Here is a 25,975-nt window from a genome sequence, read left to right as displayed (position 1 = left end):
GCTGGGCATTGTGTTAGCCGAAGTGCTAGCAAAATCCCTGACGGACATATACTTTGCGTTAATGTGGTGTTTTAAACTGGAAGTGCTTTGATGAAAAGAAAACTCCTTTTTGCACAGTGTATGTAATATTTTTTGACATTCGACTGTTGTGTCTGGCAGGACGCAAACAATTGATTTCCCGGCTGTTTTTCATTTGCACTTTTGGGACAATTTACTTTTCAATACCTTCATTCATTTTAACCATACTTTTTTCAGAATATTCAATTCAGTCAGTTGTGGTTCAAACAACGGTACTTAACAGAGCTGTACATAGTGAATCCAACTTTGAGTTGATATTATAGGTACTGTGGTATTTTAAACAGTATTCATTTTAATTTACTTACCTTTTTGAGATACTGTACTGTGGAGGATCCTTTTTGTGTTCAATATACCACCTTTTAAATTGTCAGTCTGTTGTTGAGTGTGTTATTTGGGGCAGATATTGCAGGTCTAATTCAACAATTAGGCAGGTAAATATCAGCAGTCTCCTGATCGAATCTAGACTCAAAGTCAGCTCTCATTTCCCATTCGATATTGAACGCTGCCTGGAAGTGACAGGTGCAGGGGTTACATGTACAAAAAAGTTGTCCAACAGAAAACGGCAGCAGTGTCAAATTCAGGAATGTTGCAATGTGAGAATGATCTGATTGTGTAAAACATTGCTATTCCTGTCTGAATGGAGTCTGACGATGGTGTTGGTCACCTGAGACACTGATTTAATATTTTAGGGCTTTAATTAAATTACAAAAAATGTTTATATGTATATATATATATATAAACAAGGAAACTGAAGCATTGAATGAACTATTAGAACTATTAGAAGAAAAGCAAAGAAGCATTTTAGTCTTAAACTATTAACATCATGAACATTCTCCATTACAAGCATCATCCTACTATTTTGTTTACTGCCAGTAAACCTGCAAAATGAACAACTGTCCTACTTGGCTCTCTGACAATTATTGCACGGAAACACTGTGAAACATTTTGATGGGAAATTTTTCGAAGAGGAAGTGGGAGAACGGGCCCAACAAGACAACTGGGCTGAGAGCCATTTAATGATTACGTGTGAAATCAAGCTGAAGTGAAGTTGAACCTAAAGAGTTGTTGACGTTTTACACAAGGACAGAAAGGTCTTGCTGTGAGCTCTTTGGGCGTGTTTAGACAGGTGACTGCCAGTTGGGCAGAGAGAGGTGTGTTTTGAGAAGAAGGGAGGAGACAGAAGGTTATAAATGCTGGAACAGATCTGTTCAGGTGGACTTACAATTATGGCTGTCCAGAGAGCGATTTTTGTGTTTGCTGCACTGTTTCCCCTGATACCAGGTAAGAACTCTTGAAAACGGTGCACAGAAAGACGGACTGATTTGGACAGGACCTGTTGCTTATTTTGTCCTGAGGACTAAAGACATTAAATACTAATTAAATACTAATTTGGTTCAGAGAGCAGCTGTGTGAAATGATCACTGTAGTTTACACTGTTGCTGTTTGGTTTTACAAACCCCTAATTAATACTTAATAATGTGACAAAGAACAAAACTGATAGATTTATTATTTAACTAAACATTTTGTTGGCATACTGTATATTCAGAGAAAAAAATGTTGAGAGTTGTGAGATTAAATGGTTTATGTTGGTGAAAAAAAAGTTTTTAAATGTTAATATTAATGTCTCCCTACTTCAGGTTTTGGAAAATACGTTGTTTATAGCTATAACACGAGTTGATGCTTATATGGGAATAATCAGTTTTGGTTTTGTCAATTTAAACATTTTACTGTGGCATTATTAGTGTTTTTTTGTTTGTTTGTTTTTTTCATTTTAGTTACACTCTCTGAGCAACATGCAATTTTTCTTAAAATAATTCGATCTACGCATTAAACCAGTTCTTATGGAATGCCGTTTTATCCAATATGGTGTGACCATGTCCGTCATCACCGTGTGAAGTAGTTGCGTGAGGGCCTGAGATGGAGTCACATCTTGCGATGTCCCTGCTTCTAAAACAAAAAACTGACAATGGAATAGTTTGACATTTCACAGGCTGTCTTCCGCATATCCCAAAAGAATATTTTCTGATGAATGGTGAAGTAGTTGGGGAAATTGGGACTCCAATATATGTGTTAAATGTTGCTGACCAATCCCTTAAAATAACATTTTATATGTAAAATGTAGCTGTTAAAAAAAGAACGTTGTGCAGACTGTGGTAATAAATAACACAATTAAAGGAGATAATGTTGGCACTATTATTCTGCACTCCTTTTTAAAGGCATCACAGAAAGTGAACAGACAACAGCACATATACACGTTTGCTGAACCAACTTTTTATTGTTTTCTTTTTTCAGAGTCGGTCTCACAGCCGTCTGGTAAGTTACATTTCCATGTGTAATTATTAATTCCTGTTGAGACTTGACACAATTTTAACACATAATTTGGGATTACATTTCTTTCTATTAGCAGAAATGTGTGCAGTTTGATTCTGGCAGAGCCATAGCCTTAAAAAAACAAGCAAAACCAGTTTTTTAATAAACCACTGACTATGATTAGTTGAACTTCTCCTCACTACGTCTTCAGCCAGTAGTTTATAGTCCTGACATGTGTTTTTTAATGGTTCTCTTTAGTCTGCGGTCGGCCAGCGCTCAACACCAGGATAGTTGGAGGACAGGCGGCCCCTATAGGCAGCTGGCCCTGGCAGGCTGATCTGCACAGCAGTGGACGTCACTTCTGTGGAGGATCCCTCATTAACAATCAATGGGTGATGAGCGCTGCTCACTGCTTCTCAAGGTTAGTAGATACCATCATGCCATTGGAAACATGTCTCTGTGAAGGTTCTCAGTCATCCAGATCATGGTAGTCCAAAAGGTGTTGAATAGAGGCAACTGGACTTCTTGAAGACGCTTCGCCACTGATCCAAGTAGCTTCTTCAGTTCTGAGAGACTATTGGGAAGTTGAGGGTAAAATAGTACTTACCTGTCGACGGATAAGTACCTAGCCATTATGGAAATTAGTGCCACCTGGTCAAGCACTTTCTGATGGGTTTACATAAAGTTTTCCTGTTCCCACTTCCCACTAGTCTTCCCACGCCTTTTAGACAGATACATGTCACCACAGGGCACCAATCGCTGAACTGAGGAAAAAAATAAGTAATGCTGGTTTCTTTTGTGGCATTTAGTTCCTCTACAAGGAACCTGCTTGTGTATCTGGGTCGTCAGAGTCAAGAGGGATCCAACCCCAACGAGGTGTCTCGGACGATAACACAGATTATCAATCATCCCAACTACAACAGCGTCACTAATGACAACGACATCACCCTACTGCGGCTCTCCTCACCGGTGACTTTCACCAACTTCATATTACCTGTCTGCTTGGCAGCCACAGACAGCACCTTCTTCGCCGGAGTTAACAGCTGGGTCACCGGGTGGGGCAATATTGGAAGTGGAGGTGGGTCAAAAAGAAACCAGATTATATTTATGCTCAAAGAAGACCTGACTACAGCACTACTGTGTCAGATATGTCACATCTGTTAAGTTAAAGTTGGTGAGGGCCTTTTTATCAGTTGACACTGTAAACACTCAAAAGAGCATGAGCAGCTGCAGAAGATCAGTCGTGTCTTGTTGTTACTTGAATTTAGTGTTTGTCCCTGACCTACCAGATTGAAGGTGGTGGTGTTACTGGTTTTATCATTAATGAGCTGTGTGTTTATCTTTTTTCTGTGATCTTAGTTCCCCTTCCTTCCCCACAAAACCTAATGGAGGTGAACGTCCCAATTGTGGGAAACAGACAGTGTAACTGCAACTATGGAGTGGGCTCCATCACTGACAACATGGTGTGTGCTGGGTTACGTGAAGGAGGAAGGGACTCCTGCCAGGTGATCATTTTACCTGTGTTTGTGTTAGAGTTTTACCTCCTGTACAACTTCCTTCTTCTTCCTCATCCACTCTACAACTAAATGTTTCTGGTCTTAAAGGGAGATTCAGGAGGTCCACTTGTGATCAAGCAGAACAATCTCTGGATTCAGGCAGGAATCGTGAGTTTTGGAATTGGTTGTGCACGGCCTAATTTCCCAGGAGTCTACACCAGAGTGTCCCAGTACAACTCATGGATTAACAGCCAAATCACCAGCAACCAGCCGGGCTTCATCTCCTTCAGATCCACTGGGACAAACAGTGACCTGAGTGTCAACTGTCCAGGCCTGCCACCCATTACAACCACCACACTCCCTCCAACAACTACGACCACCCTCACTACTATAACCACCACCCTCTCTCCAACCACTACAACAACCACCATCGTCCCTCCAACCACTACAACCACCACCACCATCCCTCCAACCCCCACACCAAGACGTGAGTATCTGTCATATCCCGGCGTTTTTCAGATTCATAATCGCAGTTTTGTATTGAAGCTGTATCCCAGATATCTGTGCAAACCTCCCTGAAATTCAGCCTGGCATATTTGGAAGCTTGAATTAAAGTTGTGTGTCTTGCCTGGATCTGCAGTGTTGGAGCTACACGCTGTCTTTAAAAATCAGTCTCATCTTATCTACCTTTGGTTTTTTCTCTACAGCGGTGGTCTGTGGAGAAGCCCCCTTGAATTCTCGTATTGGTGGTGGAAGCTCGGTGGCAACAGCTGGCGTGTGGCCATGGATGGCTAGTTTACAGAAGAATGGGAGTCATGTGTGTGGTGGGACTCTGGTGGCTGTGGACTCTGTGCTAAGCAACGCTGACTGTTTCTCAAGGTAAGACACCTGGGGTGATGGTATTTCAACTAGACTTTGCTATTCACTGTAGGGCTGTCGCGGTAATGATGATAATCGTGGTATTGAAAAAATTATTTCAATATTGTGGTAAAAATGTGCATGTGATAATATCGTGTAAATCCTGGCTATCCAATTATATTTGACCCGTGCCTTTCCCACTGTATAAGTTTTTTCCCTACCATCAGCGCTTGGATTCTGCCTTGCTCTCATTCAACATAATTTATTGGTGCACTTCCACTCTTGACCAGAGAATAACATTGTGACACACGGATGGTAGGGTGGCGCTGTTGAGCTCCTGCCAGCTCAAATGCTGTGAGGTAAAGAAGACCAGCAGTCAGCGAGGGCAGTTGGAGCCTATCAGGCAGTAGTACACAAACAAATGAAAATTCAAAGAAAGTTAGGAAAATGATTGTTTTTCTGAGGTCGATTCCACCGCAGTGTATGTTGTATGACAGAAGACTGTATTATTAATGGGGGCATGCTTTGTCAGATGTTACTTTGTTTATTGCACTAAATGTCTTTGTATTTTAAGATGTGATCCAAGGCCTAGTAATGATCCATGTCTGTCTTTTGCTGTTATTATTTACATTTTTGTTGATATCGTGATAATATCGTTATCATGAAATTTTTTGTCCATGATAATCGTGAAGTGAAAATCTGATGTCGTGACAGCCCTCGTTCACTTGATAACCAGTGACTGGTAGTTCACCAGGTCATACAGCTGCACATCATTTCTAAATCAACACCATCTAATTCACTTCATTTAATCTCCACAGTTCCTCTGTACCGTCTGAGTGGACTGTTGTGTTGGGCCGTTTGAGGCAGAATGGCACCAACCCCTTTGAGATGACACTGAATGTGACAAATATCACTCTGAGTAACCTGACTGGGTCCAATGTTGCCGTGCTGCATCTGTCAACCAAACCCACCCTGACCAACTACATCCAACCCATCTGCCTGGACAACAGACGGACGTTTGCTGAGGGCGTGACATGCTGGGCTGCTGGATGGAGCTCCGGGCGAGGAGGGGGTGAGTCCACAGCACAGTGGCGGTAATGCCACATCTTTGCATCATTCTACATCTTCAGATAAAACAACGTTGTTTAGACGTCATAGTTTTGTTATTTTTCTCCACTTTAGAAGAACAAGTCCTGCAGGAGCTCCAGACCTCAGTGGTCAACTGTAGCAATGCTTCAACAAGTGCCAGTGACATTTGTGTGAGCGCTTTGACCCTGGAGCAGGTAAATGAGGACCTGGTTACTATTATTATGCAGTATTATACTACTATTATACATCTATCACATGATCTTCATCAGCAGCTGAGTTTGCCTGACTTTCTTGGAGGAGTTTTGTCAAACACCTGATAACAACATTGCTGTCTGTTTGTTCAGGGTGACTCTGGGGGTCCGTTGATGTGTAAGCAAGACGGTTCTTGGTTCCAGGCGGTCGTCTTAACGGTTGAAAACAACTCCACCAGTCAAACACGAGCAGACCCACCGATGGTCTTCACAAGACTGAGTCGCTTTGAGTTCTTCCTGACTCAGACTCTGGGGAGGCTCTTGTCTCCAAACTCAGGCAGCAACAACACAAATGTCAACAACGTCATCAACGTCACTACCCCAGCCTCCACCAACTCCATTACCAGTGGGGGCACAACCAATCAATCCATTTTCATCTTGTTCTTCCATGTCCTCTTCCTCTTGTCTTGTCTCCAACTATTCTTATAGAAACGTCTTTAAATGATTTACACAATGTGATGAGCACAAATGAATATGAGCAAACCTTAAATTGAAGAAGCATTGTTACTTAAAATTTATATCTGCCATTAGTTGACTTGATTGTCCCTCTATCCGTTGACCACTAGCAGCAGAGTTGTGAAACGTAAGAGCCAAAGGGTAGCTGCGTGGTGCTTGTGCAGTTGACTCAACAAATACCTGTTAAAGCTCAGTCTGTGTGAGGAAGACTGATTCTTTATTGTTTTTAACCGTGAAGGACAGTAGGACAGTAGGTCTAACCATGAGCCCCATTTGCTACTGCTCTGCTGTAATGTGCCAACAAGGAATTAATTTTAAGGGTGTGGAAATGAAGATGGACTCAAAATTTAGTTATTATGAAGATTTAAAATCACTATGAAGACAAAATATGTCAAATCTTTGCACTGTTGAATGTTCTGTACTTACTGTAAACACAACATTATGTTGTTGTGCTAGAATATTGCTTATCATTAGCTTCTGTCTTTGATTGTACAAGATTTCGAGGTTTAGCTTTGCCGCTCATATTTGTTCTCATTGAAGTAATATGAAGGACAAACTGAAGTCGCAAAAACTAAGCTAATCCATAACTCTATGAAATACTTAGTTCAATGTAGGTAAATGGTTGCAATAGTAAACTCGGCTAAGACAGAAATGAATGAAATGGTTAGCTACAAGGATACTAAATGATAATGGAGTGGGATAGTTAGCTAAACACAATCAAAAAGATAACTTGTTGAAAAATTAACCAAACATATGCCAATACAGTACATATACAGGTAAAAGTAGGCTACTAGATAATTGGTCCAAATAGCTAAATGTAGTCTGCTAAACAAGTTATTGAATATGATGGTTATTTATTTACAGCAAATTTAAAATCTTATCTTACTTAAGAATAAGTGCTGTCAAACGATTACATTTTTAACCATATTAATCACAGTGTTGATTAATTTCCAGGCGGTCGTCTTAACAGTTCAAAACAACTCCACCAGTCAAACATGAGCAGACACACCGACGGTCTTCACAGGACTGAGTCGCTTTGAGTCCTTCCTGACTGCGACTCTGGGGACGTTCTTGTCTCCAAACTCAGGCGGCACAAATGGCACCAACTCCACTACCACTAACAGTGGAGGCACACTCAATCACTCCCCTTTCTTCTTGTTCTTCCATTTCCTTTTCCTCTTGTCTTGTCTCCAACTCTTCTCATAAAAGCATCTTTTAGCCTATTTACATGATGTGTCAAGCACAAATGAATGTGAGCAAGCCTTGAATTGACTTGATTCTTCCTCAAAGCATCTAGTCAACCACAAGCAGCAGAGTTGTGCAATCGGGTTGGAAAGATTACATTTTCGTTCATTTTATAAGACATTAAATCTCCCTGGTACAATCATCAGTAGAAATGCCGAGTGGTCAGCTACAAATACCAAAGAGCACTGCAGTTGCAACACCCAATCATAAAGTTTCGAACGCAGCTTCTGACCCCCGAGACTCCTGGATAATGTAGTGATTAGAGACGTTATCCAAAATCCTTATTGTGAGGTTGGGAACTTACAACAAGTATTTACTTAAGGTTTTCTTGTCTGAACATATTTTTATTTCATGCAGCTGTGAGTTCAGCATAAGTACGTGCACAGGAAATAATTGTTTTTTTGTGTGTCTACTGGCTATTTTAAATACTCACTGTGCACTTCAAACTTGATCGGAATTATAGTGTAGAGGGTGTTTTTGATGAAATTGTACATGTTATATAAGATTCAGGTTTATGAACTATGTGCACGAACACAGGAAGACTAATTGTTTCATTTATGTTTTTCACTGTGAAGGACAGTAACCTTGACACCATTTTACTGCTGCTCTGCTGTAATGTGTCAATATGAAGGGTGTGAAATTGTTAATTATGAAGTTATTATGTCATTATGAAGTTTTAAAATCCCTACAAATAGAAAATGTGTCCGATCTTTGCACTGTTCATTGTTCCTGTACTTAAAGCACTTACTAAATTCTATTTATTTCTTGTTTCATTCATTTTCTGGACAGAGTTAAATGAGGCCGCGCAGTATCTTCATTACCCCACGGTTACAGAAAACGAATTAATGCTGTCCTGTAACTTTGACAGCTGGATGTAAAGAAGGTATTTTGGAGGTCGGTGACCAGTCTGTCCATTGTCTACCTCATTATCAGAAAACTGCAATATAAATTGGTGTCTGGTGTGAAAATGCACTTGATTTTAAATACAGTATTTGCTCCTCTGTAATGGATGAATGCTGGTTTTATGTGATTTCTTTTTCACAGGGGAATAAAAATGTTGTGACATGAAAGTACGGAACTAGCTTTCAATCTTTGATTCACTGACCTTTTCTATTATTGCAAATATATGAAAAGTAACCGGTTAAAACCTAATTTGTAATTGAAGAAATACACTTTTAATGTTTGCTGACAACGTGACAGTCAAATAATTCCAGCTCATGAATCCAATTTAAAATATTTCAGAATTTAATGAAATGTACAAAAGAACAGATTGTATAAAATAAACTAGATTTTCTAAACGTTTACGAACAACAAGCTTGGATTTTCATTTAGAGGCTGGTTACTGAGAGTGTCTTTCTCTTTTAGAGGAAAACGTCGCACACACATAAAATTAAAATTACAAAGGCGCTGCCATATGACGGCAATAACACAATAAGTTTCGATCCTTAATCAAAAATGAAGAGGTCATGCTGATGCTCAGCGAGAAGAGGTTTGAAGCCCTAATGATGAATCATTAGATTGTCTTTGTTACCTCTCCACTGTAAAACCTCGGATGACTCCGTGTCATTGATGGTATGTGGGATGGATAGACTCCTCCACCCTCGTCTTCTACTTGATCCTGATCTCGAAGCAGAGACAGTTGCAGGACTCGCATTCGGGAGGCTGGCAGGTGCAGGCGCAATCCCATTTGAAACACTGTGGGAAAACATTCATCAAAACATTCATTAAAAACAATCCATCCTGCATCTTATTAAATACAACATACTGAGAACACTTCTTTATCCTCTGTAGATTCCTGTATTCACAAATATTCACAAATACTTTATTTATTAGAACAATCACCTGTTCCAAACTAATTTCTGCACAGGGGATTATTTAAATGGTGGTTAGTAAAGTATTTTCAGAGAACAACCAACTATGACTAACACGCGCCTACGTACTTCTCTCCATGCAGCATCAATACTAAAATTAATGATTATTATCTTTTATTCTAAGGATTCTAACTGATATGACAGTGTCCATTTTTACTTACAGAAGGAGAAGCGCATGAATTATTACACATTGCTCCAAACGTCAGCAGACTGCACTCACAGGCCTCAGCCAGCCTGAAACACTGCTCGCACAGCGAAATGTCTGGACAGCAGTCACTGCACTCTGAAGAACAGCTATCCTTTGAGACAGGAAACAGTAACAAGACATTAGAATTTATTTTCTAAAACGCCTAATTTCACTGTATTTCCAGACGGGACTCCGCTATCTTCCCCTTCCACCATCACAATCCACATTTTTTCACAAGTTATGTCCACCCTGTGCATCCATTCTACGATTATTATTATTATTATTATCACAACATATGATGCAACATCTGTAAATCCTGCATTCTTACATTTCAGTAAAAAGCCTCTAGTGAAAAGACGCCTTCCTGTCATGTGACGGAGCATTTTTTCTTGTTATTTCACTGTTGACGTGCACTTAGATACGAGGTGATTGAAGACATTGTAAATATTTTCAGCTTGTGTATTAACTTCTAATGGATCAAATATGTGCTGAATAGAAGCTGGAACGTTGATATCTTCCCTGCGAGTCCCTGACTCAAGAGAAAACTACTTTTTAAGAATATAGATACAAATGAAGTCCTAACATTTTACAAACTCACTGCAGTTTGTATGAAGCCCTCTGTGTGAGTGGGCCAGCAACACCAACCTTAAGGCAGTATCGGATCCACAGTCCAATCACCAGCACGACCATGTAAAGACTCACGGTAATCATCAGCACCGCTGGGAGCGGAATAGCAAGCTGCCAAATGGGCAACACCTGAGAAACACGAACCGACAAACGTTTAACAGCAGATCTGATCGGATGCCACACACCAAGTTTTAAGATTAAATGAAATAAAAGGATTCCTTACTTCCATTGTATCGTCCTGACACCTTTAACTATCACAGTGAATTCTAGGACTTAAGAAAAGAAAAAACAGAATTAAAACCTAGTTATTAAAGACGCTTTATTTACATGCTGACTGATACAGTAGCACTTAATTTTACTATTGCTTTATATATATGTAAATAAGATATGTTGCTGTTAACATACATGGATTTGTGAGTAAAGTAGGCAAAGGGTTTATTTTTAATTCTTTAGAGAGGCCACTGTTTTATCTTCATATCATCTTGGCAGTTTTTTAATTATTCTTTGGAAGTCATATCATATCATTTCAACATTTTTGGTTTGGCACAAATTCGTCTTTTTTGTTTTATTCCGGGTATTCTACTGTATAAGTAGTCAGAAAGGACCGATTTTAAAATGTATTCACCTTCAGTCATGACCCCAAATAATTCTTTAAAAAGTGCAACAGCAATAAAATTGTTAATAAAGTATTAAAATCCTTAAAAACGTGGGGTCGTTTTACAGAACAAAACAAAGATGCACGGGCCATTTTGTGAAAACACACAACTAGCCAACAACTTACCGCTCTGAGTGCTGCTCTGCTTTCAGCGGTGTGTACATACTGCATTTAAACTCCGGTGCTTTTGGAAAAAATGTCAGATTTGCCATGTTTCATCGTTAAACATTGAAGAAAGACACAATAACTGGATGTCCCTCCGCTTTGCTGCTGAAAACAAACAAACTGAGGGTAGGGGTTTGGCGGCAGCGCCGTTGCTATGGAGTCGTAAGGATCCCCGGAAGGGACAAAAAGGGTGAACTCGGAAATAAAACTCATGCCACGAGGAAACCGTAATAAACAATATAAATAACTAAGATCTGGGTGATTTTTTTTTATGGCATATACATTAATTACACATTTCTTCATAAAGGAAGAAATATGTCACAATGGCAGTTTATAGGATTATTTAGGATTTAGACATGTTTTGAAACATACATTTGAATATCAAGTGTAAAAGTGGATTAGATTCAACTTTATTTTCATTACACATGCGTACAGGTATTGGGCAACGAAATGCAGTTTAGCATCTAACCAGAAGTTCAATAAACGGTAAGTGCATGTAGTGTAGTTTGTATTGTTGATATAGGATTTACACCATATTCACAAAAATCTATGTACAGGTGAGACCATTTATACTTGAGCAAGAAATAATTTCGATGTGTTAAGTGAAAGAACCACCAAAATTGGGCTTAGATTAAGCAGTACTAGCACAAATGCACCTTTTTTGAATCATAAAAATAAAGGTCTGTTTAGATATGGTTTCTCATGTATTTTATGCGAGATATAACTTCGTGCATGTACATTAACGTTACTGCAGAGAAGTAAAACCACTCACACAGGGTTATCAACTGCAGAAATTTTTTATTGAACCAAATGTGTAATTTGCAAAACAGATTCTCCATCACTCCAGTCACAGTGTGACCTGGTCATGGCTTTGATTTTTTAACTGCATTAATTCATCACTACAGCTACGCATTCATAAATTATTGCATTGCAGGAAATTTAAGATTCAAGAGTCCATAACCACAGGTTTGGTATCGGGTTAGTTGTGGGACCCAACCAGAAAGCCGGTCAATCGCCAGAGTAGGAAACTTTTTGTTTACTAGTCAACACGATGGAAGACTGTTGCATTTCACAAGATCAGCTTCACTGAGTTCAGGACAACCAGCATTCGCCTTCACTTCCCACCCTAGTGTCTGATCGCACTGAACCAACTCAACTACAGGCCTCGCTTTGGCCAGAGTAAGACCACTTAACTGTCATCTCAAAAGGTCTTTATATATAGAAGAGAAAAAAAAAAAAAAATTAAAAAAAAACTGTGAGAAACAAAAAGGGCAAATCAAGAATTTCCTTAATGGTGGCGACAACGTTCAGTACTTTAAAAGTAGCTCTGCGATGAGTCGGCAGCCTGTTGCGTAAACGCTGCTCAAGGACAACTTGAACAGAATGAAAGGAGATAAATAACTTTAGGTGAAAAACATCCTGGATCCTCCTTCCACTTAGTCATAAATTCAGTCGTAAACAAATGTGACCCTCCTGCGCACAAACCCGTCCCCACCCCCCAATTCCCATGACACCACTCCACTCCAATACATGGAGACTCATTGTTTATTGAAACACCTTGAAGTACAAAACAAAAACGTTACATGAAATGGTGCATTATTGCAGCACAAGATCTAAAAAGAAAAAAAAATTAAAAAGGAAATAAAGGGGATGAGGAAGGAAGTGTTTGTGGGAGGGTCATCACCACTCATCCCTGATGTTGTGTGGAGCTGCAGTGGTGTGTCTTTGAGAGAGCGAGCCTGCCCCCCGGTGTCGTAGGGAGGCAGTGGTGTTACAGAGTCCCATGTTTGTCAGAGGTAATTCACGTGTTAGCTAATAGAAGTTGGTGGGGTCGCAAGGGAGGCGTAGGGGGAGGAAGAGCAACAGCAGCACATAAGAGGAGGGGGGAAGAGAGGAGGGGAGGGGGGGATGGGTGAGTTTAATAGCCTTCCCGGAGAGAGGGGAGAGGGCTGCGAGCAGCTTCTAAAAGCCGTGGACTTTGAGCTGCTCCTCCTTGGCCAGCTGAATCTGCAAAGAGAAAAACAAAACATTACTCACTGAAGACAACGTGACAGTTGAATGAATTCTGTGCTAGTCGCCCCAAACTAATCCTAACAGCAGGCAACCCTTTCCAAAAAAAAAAAAAAAAATATATATAGGGAACAAAAGACCTACATCTTTGAGGAACTGGCAGATATTCCTGCGCTGGTCTCCCTGAAGCTGGATCACTTCACCATACTCTGGGTGCTCAATCACTGTCCCATTGCAGGCAAACTTCTGTTAAGAGCAAATACAGAAAAACAAGTCAGCGTCAGGCAGGACAGGAAACAAGGCCACGCATCAACCTACATTACTATATTCTGAAGATTAGCAGTCACCCACAAAGACAGGTGCTGTAACTGGAGGGGGGGGGGGGGATAAAAATATGGCCGGGTGTAGTACCTTCTTAAAGGCCTTGACTAGCCTCTTCTTGTCATAGTCGGCGGCAATGCCCTGGACAGTGGTGAGGGTCTTCCTGCCGTTCCGCTGTTGGATTCTTATGTGGATGGAGTCCTCTGTCCCAGCTGGGAGGCGGTCATCACCCTTACTTGCATCAGCAAAGGGGTCTGTGGAAAGGGGGGCACAAGACAATAAACATTGTTAGAAAAAAAAAGAGTTGGAAAATATTGACCAAAATACTTCAGCACTGCTCATCTCATTTACCATATCCGTACTGACGAGCCACCCTGTGCCTATTTTGGCATGGCAAAATGTTCAGTGTTTATTTTTAAAGGGTCAGATTTCAGAACTGCGCAGGCGGTCGTGCTAAACAACTGCTAAACTGCACCTTAAGCTAACACCGAGTGAATAACAGCGGAGTCATTGCCGAGCAACGTTTGCTTTCACTGCCTTAATCGGGTTACAGTTACAACTATTTCAGCATAGTAAATCAGTAAAAAATAAAATGTGAAAGCGTTTCAGCAGCAGTGCCGACCATTTCCTCGGCGATGTTAGCAAATATGTTGACTTAGCTACGGCTTTGAAAACGCTGAAAATTTTTTTGGGCCTAATGGCGGCCGTCTTAACGTTAGCAGAGGCCTACGCGTCGACTAAAATCACAGTCCAGACTGCGACATTAATCCTTTAACGATTTACATTTGGGTTACAAATGTACATCTAACCACTTTAAAGCGTGTGAGACACGACAAATATTCAAAATCGGCTCCGAAGACAATAAATCCTCGACGATATTAGAGGCTTAACGTTAGCTCCGCTAGCAATCGCCCTTCCCCCACCTTATGTCACGGTTCAGTTTCATCAAAAAAAGGACTTACCAAAAGTTTGGAGGTTCTGGATAGCGGACATACGATAAGATTTGCTTTCCTTTCAGATAATAACTTGGTTAGCGAGCGGTACGTCGGCTAACTTTGACTTTTTTTGTCGATTCTGGGTTTTGCCTTTTCACGGGAGGGGGGGGACGTCGGTCGGCTCAGCTACAACAGCTCTCACAAAATGGAGATCGTCGAAGTCCGAGTACTGGAAAACAAGCCTTTATAGCCCCGCCCCGAAGATTACGTCTGCACGTCTCTGACGTACGCATTGGACGTCGCCGACTACCACGCCCTTAATGTTTCTCAACGTTACTGGGAAAAGTGACGTCATTGGATCAGAATTCGTATCGATGATCAGAATTTAGTCATCATTTAATCATCCCAGGAGGAAAATTACCAAAACATCCACAAACATCTTTAATGACAATTCCAGTAAAAACGAGGGTTTTGTCTAACAAAATACATTTATTAAGTATTATTTAAAAAAAAAATCTACCTTGAAAAGCTGTAAAGAAATGGGTGGGTTTCATATTAATTATATTTATGATGTGCTTCTTTTTTCTAGTCTTTTTTTTTTCTTTGGATAAAATATATTATTATTGACTTTAATCAGAGCTTAACTTCTTCCCTAAGTTCTGTGTGTGGAGGTGCGGACTTTGTTTGATACTGAAAAGTCTTGTGACCTCTAAGAATAAATGAGCATCTACACATGACGCCTCATCACTCATCACATTAGATTTGTGGAACAGTTTCCATATCGCATCTTTTTTCAAGATATGTTTTACAGTACATCAAGTAAATTTATTTATTGGCAATTGCAGTGCTTCTTAAAAATGAATCTTACAAATGAAACAGAAATATTACAAACATTTGTCTATTCAAGATAGTTAATAATTTGTATAGTTCTGTAACGTGCAAATTTTCTGTATGTGGTACCTTTGTGGGGTAATAACAATAGTTCAGCATCTCAGATAACTCCTAAGTCGTTTAGAGCAGACCGGGGGGATTTTAGCCCGTTCAGGTTCTTCCAAAGTCACGTCTTTGACTTGTCCATTTCATATCAATTAGTTTTGTTCATCTTTAACCATCCTTTTGTAGATCGACCTGTGTGCTTTGGTCTTTCTCTCAAGATTTATGTCATGGTCAGACGTCCTGACAGTTTCTTTTAGATGTCGCTGGTATAATTCACAATTCATTGGTCCATAAGTGATGGCAAGTCCTCCATGTACAGATTCCACAAAAATGGCTCAAAGAGGACATTACTTTGTTTTTCTTAATTTCTACCCCAATAAGTAACTAAGTATTAGCGGCATCTTTCCTATGCTAGCTCATTTTAAATCTTCAATCCTGTCTTTAAAACACCTTTGTATGAAAGCCGTAGTTAGTTTAATAATGTTTAAACCGTTCCTTATCAGTTACAACCAGCGATGAGACATAAACCAATCACCATATAATTAAACAGTTTGTCCTGGTTTTCTTTATTCAGATTGTTCAGCTCTAAAAAGTAACTAGTTGCCTGTGAACGTCAGAAAGAATTTGTTTTTTTTACTGTAGCAGCCATTTTCTATGTAAATGACCACGCGTCACACACACAGCTGAGAGAACAGGCTGTCATAGACAAAACAGCAACTCTTTAATGAAAGTCACATCGGGCTGCAGAGGAGGGGGGGCAGAAAAAAAAAGCATTTCATTGTATCAAGAGTGAGACTGTAGCAACCGTACCACTGTAGTCACAGGAGCTGTCTGGAGAATACTGGATACATCCAAGCACTCAGCAGAGCAACACGCCACCATAACAGCTAACCAGCAAAACTCAACTGCTGCACAACTGCACCGAGTACAAAAAAAAACAAAACATACAAGCAGGATTAGCATCAAAAATGTATATTTAATACAGAGTTCAGAAAAAAAAAAAACACAGATTTGCAGCAACTAAAGAAGATAAAGATACGAGTCTTTGATGAATTTCTGAATTTTAATGAGATACAAGAAGGAATTATGTAAAATCATTTCTTCTCATTGAACGTGTTTGACACTCTTTTACATACAGATTTTAAAGAAGAAGAAAAAAAAAAGAAAAAGAGGGATATTTTGAAAGCATCATCCTGGATTATTTCAACCAGGTGTATCTTCCATGAATGTGGAGGAACCCGTGTGTGTGGGGAGAAATATGCAGCCTAACCGTCAGACAGAAAGTCTGTTTCACTAATGCAGTTAGTAAAACTGAAAAACAAACGTTCCTGTTATTACAAAAAAAAAAAAAAAAAAAATGGTTTTGATAAAGCTGCAGAGTTTGAGCTTTCTGCCCTGATTTACTTCGTTCTGTGTGACTCAATGTTTCCCTGAATCTCTACAACAGAGGTTGAGAGTGAAAAGATTCACATTCATGTAAAACACAGAGGGCTGAAATAACCAGATTTATCCTAGTTGTGTTGACATGAAAGGTGTGGTTAGCGTCAGCTGGTTAATTCTGGCCTTACCTCCGTCTCCACGGTAATACGCACGAAGCTGCCTACCAACACTTGTCAACACGCCCTATATTCATGCTTTTCTCCCTCCTTTCTGGCACTGCAATAATTGAGTTTCCTGATTAAGTACATGTCGCATGTGACTGGATCGGAATAGCTTTGACAAGTTATTCCGATCCAGAGAAAGCCAGGCTAACCCGAGCTCTCACGAAACGGGCTGCGGGGAGAGGAAGTGAAAGGAAAGAGGCGACTGGGAGAAGAGGAACACGCTCATTTCTTTTGAAACCAGATCCAAATAGACATTATACACAGACTTCTAAAATCAAAAACTGGTGTATATATATAAAAAAAAAAAACAAAAAAAAAAAAACAAAGAAAAAGAAGAAAAGGAAATACAAATCACAGCATATGAATGTGTGTGAAATTAAACAGCCTTTCTGTGGCCAAATGAGTAAAACTGACAAAAGCACGGAAGACACAATAACAACCTTTTACAGCTGGACAACGTTGCGTGTTTGGGATCCAGTCTGGGAGCTGTGTCGTCTTCAACTGAAAGCATCAAAACAAACACACGTTAGGTTAAGTGGACCGTTCACCACATGTGTTTGCAGAACTCTTAAATGGAAATGCTAAATAAAACCAGAACAATAATTTAAAGTTGATATATTAACATATGTAATTATTATACTGCATCCTAATACTCAAAATCAAACCGTCACATACTTTGACTCACCATTTAAATCCTAATTTTACCTTTTGGCTGCAATCAAATAGGAGCCTTCTGAAACCACGGGTTTGTTTACGGGTTTTCGAGTAGACGGTCTGAATAACGCAAACACTGCGTTCATTCATTTGCATGCCGGAGGGATTGACACGGAAGCGGAAGCCGATCAAACCTCAGGTCCCCTCAAGCGCCCGCGTCCCCCAAACTGTGGCTTGGGACGCGACCCACGGAGGACAACTTATGTCCGACGGCGGACAGGCAGACGTACCTCGACACCAAACCCCAACACTGACTGCCTCCACCCTGCTGCTGCCGCCGCCGCCGCCGCACAGAAACCCTCACCAGCTGCAGGCGGCTCAGCAAACACCTTCTACCTGCTCAATCTGCCTCAGCTCAAACTCCACTTTAGCAAACTGGACGAAGCAGCTTGGGAAGGAGAGAATTCCAGATTTGGTTTACCGTCAGAACAGAATGTGTTAAAATTACTTTATTTGTTATTTTATTGGGTATGAGGTTGCAAAAGAGGATTGATGAAATGTTTTGGAACAATTAGAATTACTAATTAAATGGCTGCCATAAGGGAACAGTCTACCAGCCACACTACTACCTTACCACCTGCTGCTGCTAACAACCTGCTGACCGTGAGCAGCATCTTATCAGAACTCACCTGATACTGATGTGCTGATCTCTACGAAGAATCGCCTCCGTTTTCTGCTGCTTCCGCCGCCGCTTCCGCCGCCGCCATCGTCGTCTTGGGCTGGCTCTTGGATCTAGACCTGGACCCTCTTTTGGAGGACGGGGTGCGGCTTCTGGACCTGGACTTGGACCGGGACTTGGATCTAGATCTGGAGCGGGACTGTGCCTTGGGCTTCTTGGTCTTGGGGGAGTGGGACTTGGACCGGGAGTAGGACCGGGACCTGGACCTGCTGTAGCGGGATCGGCTTCGGGAGCGAGAGCGACTCCTGCTGCGGGATCGGCTGCGTCGCCTCTGTCTCGGGCTGCGGGAAGAGCTGAATGGATTCAGTGGGTTGAGTTATGGTCAGCGATGTGAAAACAAGTGGCGGTGAAATGAGGAAACATGGGCTGAAGTGAACTCGCTGGAGCTCGCAACGTGTGACATACAAATATAGTAAGACGTGCTCAGGAGAAAAACAAAACAAGACGTGAGCTGATAAGCTGGACCTCAAGTGCAAAGATTAAGCCATAAAGTTTAAATCTGTGTCACCACATTATTTTGGTTAAATGATTCACAGATGTGATTTGTATTTTACCCGGGCCTTGATTGTTTGTACTAATAAGTCAGGTTTATTCTAAAGATGTGTGTATTGTTAAGTGGTTCGAGGCCGCGCTGAGTAGCTTGAATTCGTCAATGGAGTCTGATTTGTTTAAAAATAAATAAATAAATAAATAAATTAACTGTGCTCTTCTTACCTTCTGCTACGGCGTCCATATCCGCCGTGTCTCCGGGTCGGGCCACCTCTCCGTCCCCCGCCAGAATGAGAATCAGGGGGTCTCCCGTACCGGGCCATCTGAACACGCAACTCCCGACCATCCAGCAGCGCGCCGTCCATGTCGTCCATCGCATCCTCCGCGTCCCGTTTGTCGTGGAACCGAACAAACGCGAACCCGCGACTCTCCTTCGTGTAGCGGTCCCGGGGGATGTAGACGTCCCCCACGCGGCCGTACTTCTCGAAAACGCGCCTGAGTGTCTCAGGCGAGGTTCGGTACGTTAAATTGTCCACTTTGAGGGAAGTCATGCCGTCGACGTCTGGCGGAGGCCTTCCGTAACTCATGGTGGTGGTTAGCCTGCCTTCCTCAAAACAGACGAAATAGATTTGAAAGACTTGGCGTGTTTACAAAAAAAAAGTCCACGGAAAATACAGGCGTATCTCACACGGAATTACAAGACCGTATAAACTCTGAAGATGCACAATAACTAAATTAAGGACTTCTGCACTATAACTTCGCCCGCGCGTCTACTACTACCGGAAACCAGGACGGTAGACTTCTTCGTCTGTCTTATTAAGTAGTTAAGGTCAGAGTTTCCTGTTTGGCGCCATCTAGTGGAAAGGTCAAACAAATCGATTTAAAAAAATAAAAACAAAAATACGCCGCCCTTTAAGAATGTAAGACATGATGTTTATCCTGCTTTTAATTTATTCGCTTATTCGTGTATTTATTTTGAACATATTTACAGCGTTTTTGCATTATGTTGTTTATCGTTTCACCGGAAGTTGCGCAATTTCTCGTGCAGCGTGTGCTCAGTTAGCTAGCTCACAAAAGATTAATTTATTTCTCATTGGTCGGTCAGTTTGAGCAAATGTGGGTTGCAAAGAGTGCACGTTTTATCCGCATTAATAAAGTACGACCATTAAACTCAAATAATATCACATTTCCATGAACAAAAAACAACAACTGGATTGAGTTAAGTTAATTCATTGCTAGTGAGCTTCCTCCTGATTCTTTCACATGGCTGTCTCTTCCAGATTTGGAGCAATTCATGTTTTACGGTTCTGTGAAAGGACTAGAATCTGGTGGGGAAAAAGTTTCAAGCACTTCCCCTGATTTGTACTCCCTCTCCTTGCATTCTCAGGTCTGCTCTCCACCACAGCAGATTTATTTGTGTACTTCTTTGAGGAATTTACATATCCCCCAAAATGAGTGCAGAAGGGAACCATATTTTAAACGTCACTATCCTTGGCTCTGGTTTTATGTTCATGCTTACTTATTTTGTGGCAATAAAGAGGTAGGCTGAATTTACAGAAAAATGTTCTTGACTGATCATACACATCTTACGAGAACTGACACTTTCAATCTCACTGTTTTCATAGTAAACAGCTATCAAGAGCTTCAACAGTTTCAAGGAAGCAGGTACAGAAGATAAACTGCACTGATGCAGACTTGGTGGCATGTTCTATAATCAAATGGGATAACAATTGTCCTTGTCAAGCTAACTAATGTCACTTTCATGTGTACTTCTTGATTTAAATAAAACATTTTTGACTCTTCTTCTTCTTCGACTCTGGAAATGCAATCATGTGTATCAGAAAGGAAACATCTACATATATATATATTGACATTGATATGACTTGATATGACTTAACCTTTTTTATTGTGCTCCAGTGATCTCTCTGGCAAATGTTCTCTGACATAGATTCAACATGCTTTAGCCAGCAAATCATCATCCTTGAGGTCCATGACAACTCCACAAACTGGTAATATGTACTAGTAATGTTCATTAATACTTTTACCCATTTACCATCTTAACTTCTATTTACTTTAATGTGTGACCCATAGTTGAAATCCTTGTTTTCCTCTTTAGTTTTAGGTCTGAAGGAGTTAAAGTGTACGGGCAAAGCCTCTTGAACGGGCTTCTGCTACTGAATTGGATTTTTCAGCCACACATCCTTCGCTGCCATGGCAACCCTTGAAAATCCGTGTGTCGGCCAGCTCAGGAGGAGTTTGTTGAAAGTTGTCGGAGCTTTTCACAGCAGAACCGGACAGCGCCGGATTGAAGTTTCTGTGAGCGCCTGTGAGCTGCTCACTGGAAATAGAGAGAGAAGGGGAATACAAGTTATTGATCCAGGTAGGTAAGGGCTGATCTGGGTTTTGTTTTAGAACAACGTGAATTGTCCTGATGTGATTTGTGTTTTTGCCATGATGTTGCCAAAGTTTCAGGAGCAAAGTTTTAATAAGTTTAGATTAACAGAACTTTGAATGCCAAATGGTTTTGATTTAACTATTAAAAAAAAACAAAATTTCTCTTTCACATTTGTAACATCACGTAATAATCACTGAATAAGCAAACTTTAAATTGAAAGTTGCTTGCAAGCTTAGAGTCCAACCCTCTGACGTTAAGTTCATCTGTTTAATCAGGTCTGTTTGAGTTTGAGATTGAATCAGGTTTCTTTGGCAACATAAGCAAACAACTCCACACGACACAACACAGGAAAAAACATGACAATCTCAAAGCAAATTTGCTGTTGATGTACATTGTATTCTGTAAACTATGGTGTCCATGTATTATAGTTAAATTGTTCAGATAAGGTGTGTTTGAATGGAAACTAGATGCATCTTTTAAATGCTATTACCAGATGTGGTGACCCCACATTATATGGACATACATTTTTTTTTCTAGAGTTTGTCATTTCATTGTCACCCTTGCAGGATCCAAAGGACGCCATGTTTTCCTTGTCGGAGCTGGCTCCTCTGAATCAGCATCAGAACAGGTCTAAGCTGCTGAAGCCATGGTGGGAGGTCTTCATGGACTACCTGGTGGTCCTGATGCTGATGGCGTCTGTCCTGGCTTGCACCGAGCAGCTCTCCAGGGACCGGGTCGTATGCATTCCCTTGGATCCAATTATGACCGGAAATAACAGCCACCGTGGTCCCTCAGCTAATGGTGGTGTGGCCCTGACTCCATCTCCTAAACCGCTCGTGAACCCTCCTCTCAACCTGAGCCCAAATCTCCACTCTGTAGCTCGGGGGCGACGCACACATCTGGTCTACCAGCAGTATGTTTACATTAGTCAGGTACGCAACGTTTGGCTGCTTTTTCCATTTCCACACATTTTGCCACTTGTTCAGAGCAGCCAGTAATCATTATTTTTATGTTAACAATGCATTACTTATATGTGATATTCTCACCTGGTGGAACAACTAGGCCACCCATTCCACCTTTGTACTGTACCAAAGACCCAGCTCTGTGTTGAACAGGCTTTTTTTAAAGTGTTGCTTTACTCCAGAATGGGGGACAGCGCTAACATCTAGCTAGTGTGACATTTAGAAGCTAATTTGTAACAAAACAAAAACAAGAATGAACCAAACTTGACTGGGTGAGGAAATGTAAACCGTGTTCAAATGGTGATAAAAATATAGATGTTGCTGTATACATGTCGATATTCCTTCAACTATTTATTTTCATGTGTCTGGTTGTCTAGGTGTGCTACCATGAAGCTTTGCCGTTGTGCTCCCGCTTCTTCCCCTACATGGCCTTGCTACAGTCCCTAGTGTTGGTGGCCAGCGGCTCCTTCTGGCTCCACTTCCCCCACACCTCTTCCCGCATTGAGCAGTTCCTCGCCATCCTGGCAAAGTGCTGCGAGTCGCCTTGGACCTCTCAGGCCCTGTCCCACGCCGCTCGCCAGGAGAACATCCAGGAGGTGGAGGAGGAGGAGCGACGACCCCTCCAGCCTCCTTCGACATCCTCTTCGTCCCCGGTTACCCGCACGAGACGTTCAAGCGTGGACTCGGGCACGGACAGCCCTCTTTTGAAGAGGTCGGATAGCGCATCCTCTGCGGCTCCTCCGTCGCCTTGTCCTTCCACTCTCTCCTCCAACTCTGCCGTGTCTTCATTATCCTTCGGAAACCTTCCCTCTGCCAAGCCCACAGTCATGGCTGATAGCCCCAGGCAGGTAATCAGTTTGGATAAAAGCGATGGGGAACAGGCCAGGGCATTATTTGAAAGGGTCCGGAAATTTCGGTCCCACTGCGAAAGCTCAGCTGTGATTTATAAGGTAGGAGATTGTCTTGTCGAGCTCTCCTTTGTTATCGTAACTTTCATTTATAACTAACCAGATTCCCTTTAACGTGTTTGTCCTGTCAGGTCTACTTGGCTCAGACACTATTCAAACTCCTGATGGTAACGCTCATCTTGAGCTACACCATCCCTCTTCTCAGCTCCTTGTCCTTCAACCACACTTGCTACCCTGAGGAGCACGCCTTGGTGGGCTACGTTACATTTGAGTGCATCCATGTGCTCTCATCACTTCTACACAAACTCCTGTTGGCCTACTTAACCCTGCTCGGGCTATATGGGCTGCTTAATTTTTACACCCTCGGCTGGATTTTACACAGGTCAGAATTACTATAAAAAAAATGCCCATGATTTGGAGCATGCAGAGTCCTGCCAATAGGATTAGAGTGTAATACTTTGTTTTTAGGCTGCAGAATTTCACATATTTTTCTGTTTTTTTGTTCTTTCCCTAATCAGCTCATTACGACAATATTCCTTCCACTCAATAAAGGAGCTGTGCTCTCTAAGAGATGTCCCTGACCTGAGGAATGACCTGGCCTTTCTGATACACATGTTGGACCAGTATGACCCTTTGCTCGTCCAGCGTCTCTCCGTGTTTTTGTCCCCGGTCAGTGAGAGCCGGCTGCTGGAGGAAAACCTGGAGAGGCGCTGGGGAGAGGAGAAGCTGCAAGCCATGATCAGCGTAGATGCAGGCGGCTGCTCCAGGCTGCAGCTGGTCGCCTTGCCTCGCCTTCCTCCAGCCCTCTTCGCCCTCAGCCAGCTTCACGTCCTCAAACTGGAGCTCATCACCGATGCCAGGTTTACCGCACAGGTGTCAAACATGACCTGCCTCAGGTGAGTCGTACGGACGTGGAATGTACTCATCTTACACACATTCGCTTTCGTGTTTTCTTAATTTGGACTCTTCCAAAACAGAGAGCTCCATCTGTACCACTGCACAGCAGCTGTGGACCCCAGTGCGCTGGTGGTCCTCCAGGAACGATTGGAGGTCCTCCACCTCACCTTCACTCAGGCGTCAGAGATCCCCAACTGGGTCTTGTCCCTCCGGAGCCTACATGAGCTCCACCTCTCAGGACGCTTAAGCAGTGAAGGTGGGGTGGGCCGGAGCTGGGCGCTGGGAAGCCTGCGCCAGCTACGTCACCTCCGTGTGCTTGTGATTCGAGGCATGTTGCAGAGGATCCCAGGGGAGCTGTGTGAGGTGGCCGGCAGCTTGGTGAGACTGGAGATCTATAATGAGGGCACCCGGCTCCTTGTTCTGACAGGTCTGAAGCGGATGGTCGACCTGACAGAGTTGCAGCTGCAGGACTGCCAGCTGGAGCGACTGCCCTCAGCCCTGCTAGCGCTGACCAACCTGCGGACGCTCGACCTGCAGCATAATAACTTGAGAACCCTAGAGGAACTGCTAAGCCTGGCTCATCTGCGTCGTCTTTCCTGCCTTCGACTTGCTTACAACCGTGTTTTGGTGCTGCCAAGCAGTGTGGGCGTGCTTCGATGCCTCGAGCTTCTGGATCTGTCCAACAACCAGCTTCAGAGCCTCCCCCCGGTACTCTTCACTCTTCGACGCCTTCGGAGGCTCCTGCTCGCTGGCAACCTGCTCGCGGAGCTTCCTGCGGAGGTAAAGGCACTGCAGCTGCTCACAGAGCTGGACCTCAGTGGAAACAGGTTAGAGAGTCTGCCCGCTGAGTTGTTCAGTTGCTGCTTGGAGCTGCGCATCCTAAATATTGCTCACAACTCTCTCAGTTCGTTACCCAGGGGGATTGCGGCTTTAAACCAGCTGTGCAGGTTGGACTTGCGCAGCAACAGTCTGGAAGACCTGCCTCCAGAACTGGGCTGCTGCTCTGGGTTGCATGGAGGTGGGCTCCTGGTGGAAAATTGGCTGTTTCTTTCTTTGCCTCCACATGTCAGGGACTTCCTGCGTTGTTCTTGTGCCCCAACTGCTACACATTCAGAGGATCAGTCACGGCCAGAGTCTGACAGTTTCCCATACTTCTGTCCTACAGAGTGGAGCTTCTCTTCGGCCCTGGAATCACAGATATAAGACTAATGGCAAGACTAACATCCTTTAGACACTTTCGATACTGATGCAGTTTACACATTTTAATCTCATTTGTTTTTACAGTGCGTTGGGCTGATTCTGCAGTGACTACTTCTTTTGAATATAATTTTTCAATTTGTAATTTTAATTTTCAAACCATACTGATGAGTGGGTAATGAGTGCCCAGCTACTCTTGACACTGTTGTGCATAAAGGGATCCAAAGACAGTTTTCCTGAGAGTGGACAAAACTTTCACAAATACTGTGTATTTTTCAGGGCTGCATCAGTAACTTTGGAACGGAGAAAATGTTGTTGTATTAATACAGATTAGACTGACATAAAATGAACATGTGTATTGATATCTCTAAATACAGTATATTCTGTAATGTAAATTAATTATTTCTCGTAATACCAGGCGTTTTAGTCTTTGTGAACAGTTGTTTATCTGTTTGTTTATAATTGCATCTTGTTGGTTTATTTATTATGAGAAATAGTCACCCAAAGTATTTATGTGACTGAACTGATAGAATTTCTATTTCTAGAAGGTAATATTTGTCTCCCATACATAAATAAACTCTTTATTGTCAGCACTTGTTTGCCTGTTGTTATTTGTAATAATGGGATCAGGTTAATGTAT

General features: G+C 42.0%; 5 protein-coding genes across 9 annotated transcripts in view; 2 read left to right on the top strand and 3 right to left on the bottom strand.

Annotated features, from left to right (window-relative positions):
• Positions 1-8,856, top strand: part of LOC124997833 (transmembrane protease serine 9-like) — a 30,717-nt gene extending 21,861 nt beyond the window's left edge. The window contains exons 14-21 of the mRNA XM_047571840.1: positions 2,635-2,809; positions 3,198-3,466; positions 3,748-3,893; positions 3,993-4,371; positions 4,592-4,763; positions 5,561-5,814; positions 5,925-6,025; positions 6,176-8,856. Coding sequence (XP_047427796.1) covers positions 2,635-2,809; positions 3,198-3,466; positions 3,748-3,893; positions 3,993-4,371; positions 4,592-4,763; positions 5,561-5,814; positions 5,925-6,025; positions 6,176-6,511 — 1,832 coding nt within the window. The 3' untranslated portion in view covers positions 6,512-8,856. The remainder of the gene's footprint in view (positions 1-2,634; positions 2,810-3,197; positions 3,467-3,747; positions 3,894-3,992; positions 4,372-4,591; positions 4,764-5,560; positions 5,815-5,924; positions 6,026-6,175) is intronic.
• Positions 8,857-9,005: 149 nt separating this feature from the next.
• si:ch211-198p11.6 (guanine nucleotide-binding protein subunit gamma 4) lies at positions 9,006-12,655 on the bottom strand. Its single transcript, XM_047571099.1, has 5 exons — positions 11,250-12,655; positions 10,692-10,740; positions 10,487-10,597; positions 9,816-9,953; positions 9,006-9,478 (listed from the first exon to the last, which is right to left on the bottom strand). Exons 2-5 carry the CDS (start codon positions 10,695-10,697, stop codon positions 9,392-9,394), a joined length of 342 nt encoding a protein of 113 aa, XP_047427055.1. The 5' UTR covers positions 10,698-10,740; positions 11,250-12,655; the 3' UTR covers positions 9,006-9,391.
• Positions 12,656-12,815: 160 nt separating this feature from the next.
• On the bottom strand, positions 12,816-14,778 carry eif1 (eukaryotic translation initiation factor 1). Its single transcript, XM_047571098.1, has 4 exons — positions 14,582-14,778; positions 13,710-13,873; positions 13,443-13,544; positions 12,816-13,295 (listed from the first exon to the last, which is right to left on the bottom strand). Exons 1-4 carry the CDS (start codon positions 14,610-14,612, stop codon positions 13,251-13,253), a joined length of 342 nt encoding a protein of 113 aa, XP_047427054.1. The 5' UTR covers positions 14,613-14,778; the 3' UTR covers positions 12,816-13,250.
• A 1,396-nt stretch (positions 14,779-16,174) lies between these two features.
• Positions 16,175-19,788, bottom strand: LOC124997420 (serine/arginine-rich splicing factor 2-like). Of its 5 annotated transcripts, none has more exons than XR_007110971.1 (4): positions 19,202-19,787; positions 18,438-18,780; positions 17,535-18,196; positions 16,175-16,406 (listed from the first exon to the last, which is right to left on the bottom strand). XR_007110971.1 is itself a non-coding variant. In XM_047571097.1 (3 exons), exons 1-2 carry the CDS (start codon positions 19,561-19,563, stop codon positions 18,459-18,461), a joined length of 672 nt encoding a protein of 223 aa, XP_047427053.1. In that variant the 5' UTR covers positions 19,564-19,788; the 3' UTR covers positions 16,175-17,595; positions 18,438-18,458. The 5 variants fall into 5 exon arrangements, 3 of the variants coding, with proteins under 3 accessions (XP_047427053.1, XP_047427052.1, XP_047427051.1); XR_007110970.1 differs by having other exon boundaries at positions 17,535-17,595; XM_047571097.1 differs by having other exon boundaries at positions 16,175-17,595; positions 18,438-18,768; positions 19,202-19,788.
• Positions 19,789-21,046: 1,258 nt separating this feature from the next.
• Positions 21,047-25,925, top strand: si:ch211-106h11.1 (volume-regulated anion channel subunit LRRC8D). Its single transcript, XM_047572084.1, has 6 exons — positions 21,047-21,356; positions 21,938-22,303; positions 22,711-23,283; positions 23,373-23,623; positions 23,760-24,137; positions 24,219-25,925. Exons 2-6 carry the CDS (start codon positions 21,953-21,955, stop codon positions 25,339-25,341), a joined length of 2,676 nt encoding a protein of 891 aa, XP_047428040.1. The 5' UTR covers positions 21,047-21,356; positions 21,938-21,952; the 3' UTR covers positions 25,342-25,925.
• The last annotated feature ends 50 nt before the right edge of the window (positions 25,926-25,975 follow it).

This window comes from Mugil cephalus, chromosome 20, assembly GCF_022458985.1.
Source record: "Mugil cephalus isolate CIBA_MC_2020 chromosome 20, CIBA_Mcephalus_1.1, whole genome shotgun sequence".
Taxonomy (NCBI): domain Eukaryota; kingdom Metazoa; phylum Chordata; class Actinopteri; order Mugiliformes; family Mugilidae; genus Mugil; species Mugil cephalus.
Note: the sequence above shows the minus strand (reverse complement) of the source record. Positions and strands in the feature narration are given on the sequence as shown.

What these genes read in the sequence shown, in the direction of transcription:
- si:ch211-106h11.1 (XM_047572084.1), top strand. Translation starts at nt 21,953, where the DNA reads ATGTTTTCCTTGTCGGAGCTGGCTCCTCTGAATCAGCATCAGAACAGG. An exon ending in AGTATGTTTACATTAGTCAG is followed by an intron (nt 22,304 to 22,710) that starts GTACGCAACGTT and finishes CTGGTTGTCTAG; the next exon opens with GTGTGCTACCATGAAGCTTT. An exon ending in TCAAACATGACCTGCCTCAG is followed by an intron (nt 24,138 to 24,218) that starts GTGAGTCGTACG and finishes CTTCCAAAACAG; the next exon opens with AGAGCTCCATCTGTACCACT.
- eif1 (XM_047571098.1), bottom strand. Translation starts at nt 14,612, where the DNA reads ATGTCCGCTATCCAGAACCTCCAAACTTTTG. An exon ending in TAGTCAAGGCCTTTAAGAAG is followed by an intron (nt 13,545 to 13,709) that starts GTACTACACCCG and finishes TGCTCTTAACAG; the next exon opens with AAGTTTGCCTGCAATGGGAC. An exon ending in TCTGCCAGTTCCTCAAAGAT is followed by an intron (nt 13,296 to 13,442) that starts GTAGGTCTTTTG and finishes TTCTCTTTGCAG; the next exon opens with ATTCAGCTGGCCAAGGAGGA.
- LOC124997420 (XM_047571096.1), bottom strand. Translation starts at nt 19,563, where the DNA reads ATGAGTTACGGAAGGCCTCCGCCAGACGTCGACGGCATGACTTCCCTC. An exon ending in TATGGACGCCGTAGCAGAAG is followed by an intron (nt 18,781 to 19,201) that starts GTAAGAAGAGCA and finishes GAATCCATTCAG; the next exon opens with CTCTTCCCGCAGCCCGAGAC.
- si:ch211-198p11.6 (XM_047571099.1), bottom strand. An exon ending in GGATCCGATACTGCCTTAAG is followed by an intron (nt 9,954 to 10,486) that starts GTTGGTGTTGCT and finishes CCTGTCTCAAAG; the next exon opens with GATAGCTGTTCTTCAGAGTG. An exon ending in ATTCATGCGCTTCTCCTTCT is followed by an intron (nt 9,479 to 9,815) that starts GTAAGTAAAAAT and finishes GTTTTCCCACAG; the next exon opens with TGTTTCAAATGGGATTGCGC.